The following is an 8910-nucleotide window of genomic DNA, read 5'->3' as shown; positions in this document are numbered from 1 at the left end:
CTTCCCAATTGGCTGTGAGCCAGACCACGGGCTGCACCTAGAGATTGGGCCTGCCCTCTGCCACCTGGAGCAGGCCGAAGCCAGCAGGTCGTTATCTCCCAAGGGGTCCCAGACTGCGAGAGGGCACAGGCTGGGCTGAGGGACCCCCCTGCCCGCCGAGTGCACAAATTTTTGTGCACCGGGCCTCGAGTCTATATATATAAAAGCCTAAGTGACTATTACAATCAGTCGACCACTCGACTGGTTGCTATGACACTCACTGACCACCAGGGGGCAGACGCTCAATGCAAGAGCTGCCCCCTGGTGGTCAATGCACTCCCACAGTGGGAGCGCCGCTCAGCCAGAAGCTAGGCTCACACTGGTGAGCACAGCTGTGGCAGCAGGAGCCTCTCCTGCCTCTGCTGCAGTGCTACTGAATGGTGGCAGCCGTAGCGGGGCCAGGATGAGTGTGAGTGGAGGTGCCTGGCCCTGGCTCCTCCCGGGCTGCCTGCCACTTCTTGCACTGCTCTATCCCTCGGGGGATGTCGGACTGCTGGTTTCGGCAGCTCCGTGGGATCGGGTCGAAACCAAAGTCTGACTTCCCCCCAGGGGTTCCGGATTGGGAGAGGGTGCAGGCCAGGCTGAGGGGCCCCACCAGTGCACGAATCCGTGCACTGGGCCTCTAGTATTGATTGTAAGTTATTAATTCATAGTCATTATCTAATAAATTCAGTTTTTTAGACAAAACGAAAGCCAAAAACATCAAGAGTGACAAAAACTAAAACCTTCTCCGGGAGCCGAATAAGCAAGGGAAAGGAGAGAAGCAGGCCCGTGTTGGGCAGCAGGGCGTGTTGGGGACGGAGGAAGAGCAGAAAGGGCCGTGCAGAGCCAGCTGACTTGCGCTGTGCACATGCAGTCCCAGCGGGGCTGGTCTAATGCAGCAAGGGGTCCAGGTAGCTGGACATTTTAAAGTGACGTGCTGTATTTTATGTAATCATACCTAAGCCAAATAACACAGGCTTTCAGAGCTGGCCTGCAGTCCGGCAGTTTTCAACACCGGGCCTACAGACTCGCTCTCCTTTAAGCTGGTTAGAAGGGCAGCTCCTTGGAGGAGGTAACCTTTGAGCCCAGCAAGTTGAACAGATTTTCCTTTATTCTGTGCTGCCAACTTCATTTCAGGGTCTTGGGCCAGAAGCATGGGGTAGAGAGTAAACATTAAAGTGATACAATACAATCTTAGGATATAAATGGACTACTTAATAAGATATATCCTAGAAAATACAAAAATCATATTTCTAAGTCCTTGAGAGGAAAATAATCTTTTTCTTTTTTTAAGTTTTCTAGGGGTAAGTAATTTCTAAGCACCTTTTTGGCATTCAGTAATCTAGTTAGGAACATCGTAAAAAAAAATCACAAAACTTCAAAATTGTATTTCAATTTTAACTGCATCCTTGCAAATCCAGGGGTGGGCGGTCATCTCTGTCCTCCAGCACAAGAGGGGGGACCCCAAAGCCTTTAGCTTCACCTCTCCAAGTGGGCGCAGGTGTGTCTCCCCTGACTGCCGAAGGCACCCCTTGGTGCTGGCACCTTGTGATAGCTGAGCTGCTGGCATCTACAGTATTTCATCCTGTGGAAGATGCACATTTTGTGCTGGTTAAAGCACCCTGAATAGCGTTAGTGGTGCTCACCATGGCCAGCTGCACGTGTGCCCCTAACCCCGCCACACACACACACACACACACACACACACACACACCAGAGCCTTCCTTACTGTTTGCACCACCATTGAGCCGCAGGCCCTGTGGACCCTGGACATGCGCAGGTGTAGTGCCACTTAGAATACCTTTTAAAGAACGATAAGGCAGAGGTGGCCATGTGTGATGGGTATGTAGGAATTCTTTGTACTATTTTTGAGCTTCTGTAAGTCTACAATGATTTCAGAATAAAAAGACTTAAAAAGTCTGTTACAGATTACACCACGATTCGGCGTTAAAGCAGATGTTTATTGTGTGTGTAGCGGGGCAGCAGGAGCAGACAGACAGCAGCGACGGGCATTTTCATCAGGGGCGATGCGTGCTCTCCCTTCCCCCCGCCCCCCATCTTACATGTTGTCCCTGAGGCACATGCACTACCGCAGGCCAAGCCAGGCCCCGGCAGCAGCGGAGTTGCCACGCCCTTGCACACATGAAAGGCATTTCCAAGCGGAGGCCCATGTGCGGGACCTCATGGAAAGCCCATTCAGAGTGCACTTGGAAGCATGCTTTTCTTAGTCGACATGAACAAACACAACGTAACAGCGATAACCCTGTAGAACTGATCGGAAATGTAAAGTGAGGTACTTAGCCGGGGTACCTGGAGGGTGTCCTGTGCTTTAGGATCTGGTGCTCTCAGTTGAGTGAAAGGCAGTGCTTTGACTATGAAGATGGCAACACCTGCACTGTATGCCCCATGCCATTCAGACTGGACCTGTCTTACCCCTTGTGGCATCCCTGGCCCCTCCGAGGGGGCCTGACGGGGGGGGGGCACCTTGTAAATCTTTGTTGCATTAACGAGTGAGTGGTCAGTTGGAGTGGAACAGACTTGGCGGGGGGGAGGCAGGTTTGCTCAGTAAAACATTCCCGCAAAAGGCAGGGAGCTGGGTCAGATGATCATTGGAGCTTCACCCTCTCTTCTGTTTTAGAAAGAGTTCTCTTCATTCTTTTCGGACTAATGTTGTTTTCGGACCGTATCCCCACCAAGGCAGCTGGATATGCTTTACTGGTGACTGGTTACCCAAGTGATAGTTTCTCTCAAAACAACCCCTCACTCACCCCTCAGAGGTCTGGCTGCCGGGAGAAGAGCAGGTGCAGCAAATCTTGATGCAGGCAAAGAACTCTGCCCTGACCTCATGTGACCTCCAGCAGGAGTCACAGTCCCCCTGCGTCAGGGTGGGGAGCGTCCGGCCTACAGGCGGTAGGAGGCCCGTGAAATCATTTGGGCTGGCCCTGCCAAGGCATTGGGTGAGCCAACTAAATGTTTGACCAGATAGAGCAGGCTAATTTTTAAGCTGATAATTTTCTATGGCCCGCGAATGACGTTAGGAATGTCCAACTGGCCTCGGGCAGAGAGAAGGTTCCGCACTCCTGCCTAAGTGACAGTCAGTTCTGATCTAGAACAATGGAATGTTGTCAGCTCTGCATTGTCAGGGGATGAGAATAGGGTCCTAGATGTGTGTGTGTGTGTGTGTGTAAGTAATAGCTACCTTCATTTATAATGTATAGCTTTTTGAAGCAGAAAAAGAACACGCTTACAGGAAAATTTGTTTAAAACGCCTTGAAAAAATGGTGATTCTCCAGCTCTAGCCGGTTTGGCTCAGTAGATAGAGCATCAGCTGTGGACTGAAGGGTCCCAGGTTCAATTCCAGACAAGGGCACGACCTCGGTTACAGGCTCAATCCCTAGCTCTGGTCAGGGCACACGAGGGAGGCAACCAATAGATGTGTCTCTCTCACATCCATGTTTCTCTCTCTGTCTCTACCTCTCCCCTCCAGTCTCTCTAAAGAAATCAATGGAAAAATATTCTCTGGTGAGGATTAACAACAACAAAATAAATACTCTCTATGATGAAATAATATATTAACTATTTTGTCAATGTCATCTCTTGACTAAAATTACACACTAGATTTAAAATAACAGCTAATTATCGCCACCCGGGCCCCTTGGACGTACACCTTTTAGCTTCCATTAAAGCTATCTTAGTAATGACAGGAGAAATTTATTCCTGTAACTGAACCTGCAAAGAATAGAACATTTTCATATGTCAGCAGCAGTAATAGTGAATCGTAGTAAATATTCAAACGGAAATAGTAGTAAAATACTTAAAACTACTAATTTGTGGCGATGCTAACCTGAAGTCCACCGTTTGCCTACACCGTGAGGAGTACAAACGCAATTGCCGCGTCTCCCTTCATCTGCTTACAATGAAGCCAGTTTTCCGCGGGTTGGAAGCACTCAGGCATCCGCAGATGACCGGCCTCGCGAGGCGCCATTCTGACTCCCACCGCAGGCTCCTCGCGACCTCCATGGCCAGCTCGGTGTCGCGGGCGGGAATTAAAGCCTGACCCCGACTCAGACCTGAATTTCAATGTCAAGTGTAGCGCATCCTACCTGTACCTCCCAGGTAAGTGACGTAGCTTCTCTAAGCCTCAGCTTCCTTTCAAGGAAATGGGGAGAATACCGATACCTACCTTATGGGGCTGTTAAGGTGATCACGTGAGTTAGTTCATATAGTGAATCTCACCTACAGTAAGTGCTAGTGATGTTAATATTATTGTTACGGAAGCTACGCAGGTGTACGTCCTTGGGGGTCACCAGTAATTCTGACCTGCACTGAGCCGTCAGTGAGGCTGTCCTGATGCTAAGCTGAGCGGGACTAGCTGAGCCGGGCGGAGTGGTGCCTGTTCACCGCTTCTCCCTCCTTCTACTTACAGGTTTAAGGTAGGCGACGTTGCTGTGACGAATGTCGTTCAAGAGCTGGTCTCTGGGAGTGATTTCCACCAACGGCGGTGGCCTATTTTTGGGCACTGGTTTCAGTGTTTTGATCACATCTTTGAGGTTGGTTTTCTCAGCGCTTTCTCTGGCTTCTGGCATCCGGGATTTGCGCTGGGTCCTCTTGAGCTTCACGCCCCGGAAGGAGTCAGCGTCGGTCCTGCATGGAGGGGACGGCGAGGGCTTCTTCATCACTTCATTTCGTCGACCGAAGGGGACGGCTGGGGGGTTGGGAGGACGAGGAGGAGGCTGGAGGAGCTCCTGCAAACTGGAATCCGGCATCGGTCCTCCCAGCATCTCCCACATCCCTGGTGGCAGCCCCAACCCGTTCTCCAACATGGCTATTAACTGCCTCTGCTCTTTGAGCTGTTGCTGCTTTTGCTCTTCTTGCCTCTTCTGCCTTTGCTTATCTTGGTTTCTGGTGAGCAGATTGGTCACCACCATCCTGGGACCCGGGAGCTCGAAGTGGTAGCCCATCTTCAGGAGCGTGCTGTTTGCCTTCAGAAGCCTGGATATCTCCATCTCGGCCTGGTGGCCCAGCATGTGCCTTTGATTGTGAAACCGCAATTCGGTGAGCGTCTCGTTAAACTGGAGACACCTCATGATGGCCACGATCCCTTTGCCTGTGATGAAGTTGGACTCGATGTTGAGCGTGGTGATGCTCCTGTTTTCACGCAGCATGTTGGCCAAGGCGAAGGCCACGTTCTCGTCCGCGCCCACGTTGGCTAAGCTGAAGGTCTTGATGTGCTTGTTTTTCTTCATCGCATTGACAAAGTCCAGTAACATGTCTTTGGGGATGTTTTCAATGTTGTTCAGGTTGAGTTCCTTCATGTCGGGATCATTTTGTCTAACTCGCCTCAAGCTAATATCTAGGTCGGTTTGGTTTCCTGAAGGCCTTGCACTTACCTTCAAAAAACTGGTGTCTAGAGCTAACTTTTTAGGGTCTAATTTTGATATTTTTTTCTCACTTTTTTCTTGGGCCTGTGGTCCGTCTTTCTGTTCTTCAAAGGCTTTGTTAGTTTTCTGTTGGCAGCTGCTCTCGCCATTTCTGATCGGCTCCTTTATTTTGCCTTTCTCTTCTCTTTTTGTTTCTTCATCACTCCCTTCACTCTCATCTTCTCCTTCATCATCTTCATCATCCTCATCTTCGTCATCTTCGTCTTCCCCCTCCTCCTCCTCTTCATCATCCTCATCTTCATCCTCATTGTTATCCTCATTATCTGTTTCTTGGACATTGTTGCTGCCCTTTGAGTCTCTTTTACTTGCAGCGATTTCATTATTGAGGTTTTCCCTTAAATACTGGGCCACTTTTTTATTACCTTTGTCCATTTCTTCCTGCTGCTCTTTAGTATTTTCCTGAAAGAGAGGTTTGTGAGGGTTAGAATACATAGCAGTGGAGAAATATGAAGTAGAGCAATATCTACTGGAGATGATAAAAAGATTTATTATTGAGAAAAAGTAAGCAAACAAACTATGTATAGTATTCCATTTGTGGAACACACATACAACATAGAAAAGTTTATAAATGTGTAGCAAAAAAGTCTGTTGTATTACTCACCAAATTAGTAGTTATCTTTTAGGAAGATAAATAACCATGGAGGTAAGTGAGGAGGGGAAGCATTTGGGGCATATTCACTTGTTACAGTGTGTAATTCAGGAGTGTTTGCATTTTTTAAACAAAGTTTAAAACACATAGTTGTTTTGTAAGCAAATACAACCAAAATAAAGATAATTTTCTATAGACACATAAGTACACATTTTTGGGCTGTGTTTACCTTCATTCCATATATTAAAATGAAACCTAGTAGATTTAGTGTTCAGACTCTGTATTGTTTTTAAAATTCTGAACAATTTCAGAAGCAGCTAACAATTATTTGTTTTGAAACCTTACGGAGTTATCTACCAACACACTGTTTTGTATATAGCTGAATAGATATCTTTGTATTCAATAACCCAGAGTTACACAATAATTTCCTTATTATTATAACCAATATTTACTTTCCTCTTATGCTTGCTAATCTGCTAAACTGTATACATCAAGTTTCCCTAAAAAGAACATATTGTGGGGAAAATGAGAGCAGTTTGATGTGTTGGAATACACCAAGAGCCTTGACTCTGGCTACTCCAGAACAGGCTCACTAGTCTCGTTCCTTTCGAAGGGAGGTCTCTAGGAGAAACCACACATTTCCAGCTGCACGGGGGACAGGATTATGCGGAGATTTAGGAAAAATTGCTTATCCGGGAAGGAAAGTGGCCGTCTTTACCAGTGCTGCCTGCTAGATCGCTGCCCAGTGTGTCTCATAGGCATCATTTTGAAAGCTGGTTTTAACAGTTTGAGTCACAGGTTCGTCCGAACAAGAACTTGAACTTTTTGCACATAACATTGTAGGTTGGGAGAGACAGTTGACAGTCCCTTAGCAATTGTCATCTTCCCCAGCAGGGGGAGCCAGACATCAAGCTGTTTAAATTCTATCAAGAGAAGAAAAGATGTGAAAAGTATCTAGTTTTCTTCTGGAATAATGCATATAGAATTGGCTTTTACTCCAATTGTAAAAAGTCTGAAAATTGAATCTTAAATTTCTAACCTTATCAAGCCAGCAATTTGTGTTCTTGAGTTCATGTTTAAATTCTCCTGACCTGAACAGTTATAACTTGTCCACCTGCGGCCAGTGTGACAGTTAATGTGACAAAGTCTATCGGTATTATCAGGGATAACGAAAAGAGACTTTACTTGGGGGATCTCTATTAGAAAAAATCTGCTAAATACAATCCGTTTATAGATTCAACCACAATTCTACTTTTCATAGGAAAACATTTAAAACAGCTTCATAGGTATTCATCTCTAAACTAATCACTGTTATCAAGTGGCCCGTGGGAATATTGGCTATTTTCAGTTATTTGATTGCTCCAATTGTAGGGTATGTGGATGGACTTCAGGGGACTGTGCACCTTGCAGCTGTACGTGGAATACGGCATGTGTATGTACGTGCTGAAGCGAAGGCACAGAACTTTCATCAGCGTCTTAAAGGGGCTTGTGAGCCAAACAATGATTAAGAACAACTCTTTCTGGATTGTGAGTTAATTCATGAAATATCATGTCTATAGACTACAAGCTTTCCTACACAGCAAACTCAAAAGCAATTTTTTTTTAAAAAAGAGGCATTTATAAGAAACGACCAACTTTCCCCTCACAGCTATACCATATGTTTCAGAGAATTTCAACTTTAAATATTATGATTTAATCTTTAAGTGGCAACAAAACAACTCAAGACATGAAATCTTGGGAAGTATCTGTGGCCACGCGGACCCCCGGCAGGCCGGCGCCATTGCTCGGCCTCGCACAGCCCCTGGTTACCTGGGAGGGCGCGAAGGTGACAGGGACGCGCTCGTCCTCCAGCAGGCGCCGGGACGCCTTCTGCCAGTACATGTAATCCACCAGCGACTTGTGGTCGAAGGTGCCCGTGGGGGGCTTGTCGGTTTGATCTTTCTGAATCATTCCCACGGGAAGCCTGGGGTCCGGGGCCATGACTTCGATTTCCGATTGCAGCTCTAACAGCTCTTCCGGGGACAGGTTGGCCAAGATTTTATCTTCATCAATCTCTTCATCAGAGAGCTCCTCTGGATCTGAGTTCCTGCTGCGCTCGGACATGGTTCTTTCCTGTATTTTCTTCTATCTTCCTAGAAAAGGAGAAATAATCAAAGAGGACTTAAAAAGCTCTCAAGAAGTCTCCCCGGTTGACAAGCGTCCCAGGTCAACACCCTCTGAGAGATGCCCCCAGGGCCCGCTGGCTGGGCAGCAGGAGCTCGGCTGGGCCCCAGCGTCTATATTAAGCCGGGCTTGGCTGCAGGCGCAGTTTACGGAGCCACCATGCTGCTCTCTTTTCGGCAACTTGAGTCAGCTGTGCAAATCCATCTGACATTTCAGCAGCTGCTCAGCTGGGGAGCAGGGCCGGGGGAATGGGACCTCCTTTCCAGGCTCTCACGCTGTCCGCCATTCATGTCGGCCGCCACCCCTCCCGGAGCCCTTCTTGTTATTTAAACGACTAAAGCAACTTACACTATTCCAGGACGCAGGTCCCGCCAGCGCCTTGGGGTCTACCGAAGTGAAACTCGCCTCTCCGCTGCGGTGTGGCCCGGGCGCCGATGACCCGCAGCCGGGCTGCTGTCCCCTGTGTGTGTAAGCCGAGATCAGCGACAGCGTTCCAGCTGCGTCCGGATCCTGTGACCTAGCAGGTGGGACGGGCAGCGCTTGAATTTCCACTGCGAGGGGACTTCGCACGTTTTAAGTCATTTGTTTTTCTCGAGCGTCCATGCAGCCAGGGTTCATGTAAACCAGTGGTTCTCAACCTTCTGGCCCTTTAAATATAGTCCCTCATGTTGTGACCCAACCATAAAATTATTTTCG

General features: G+C 47.9%; 1 protein-coding gene across 1 annotated transcript in view; it reads right to left on the bottom strand.

Annotated features, from left to right (window-relative positions):
- The window catches only part of LMOD3 (leiomodin 3), an 11925-nt gene extending 3593 nt beyond the window's left edge, over nucleotides 1-8332 (bottom strand). The window contains exons 1-2 of the mRNA XM_006769949.2: nucleotides 7861-8332; nucleotides 4446-5861 (exon numbers count right to left, since the gene is read on the bottom strand). Of these exons, the coding sequence (XP_006770012.2) occupies nucleotides 4446-5861; nucleotides 7861-8154 (1710 nt within the window). The 5' untranslated portion in view covers nucleotides 8155-8332. The remainder of the gene's footprint in view (nucleotides 1-4445; nucleotides 5862-7860) is intronic.
- Nucleotides 8333-8910: the final 578 nt, after the last annotated feature.

Source organism: Myotis davidii, unplaced genomic scaffold (assembly GCF_000327345.1).
Source record: "Myotis davidii unplaced genomic scaffold, ASM32734v1 scaffold821, whole genome shotgun sequence".
Classification (NCBI taxonomy): Eukaryota; Metazoa; Chordata; class Mammalia; order Chiroptera; family Vespertilionidae; genus Myotis; species Myotis davidii.
This window is presented reverse-complemented; position numbering and strand designations above follow the sequence as displayed.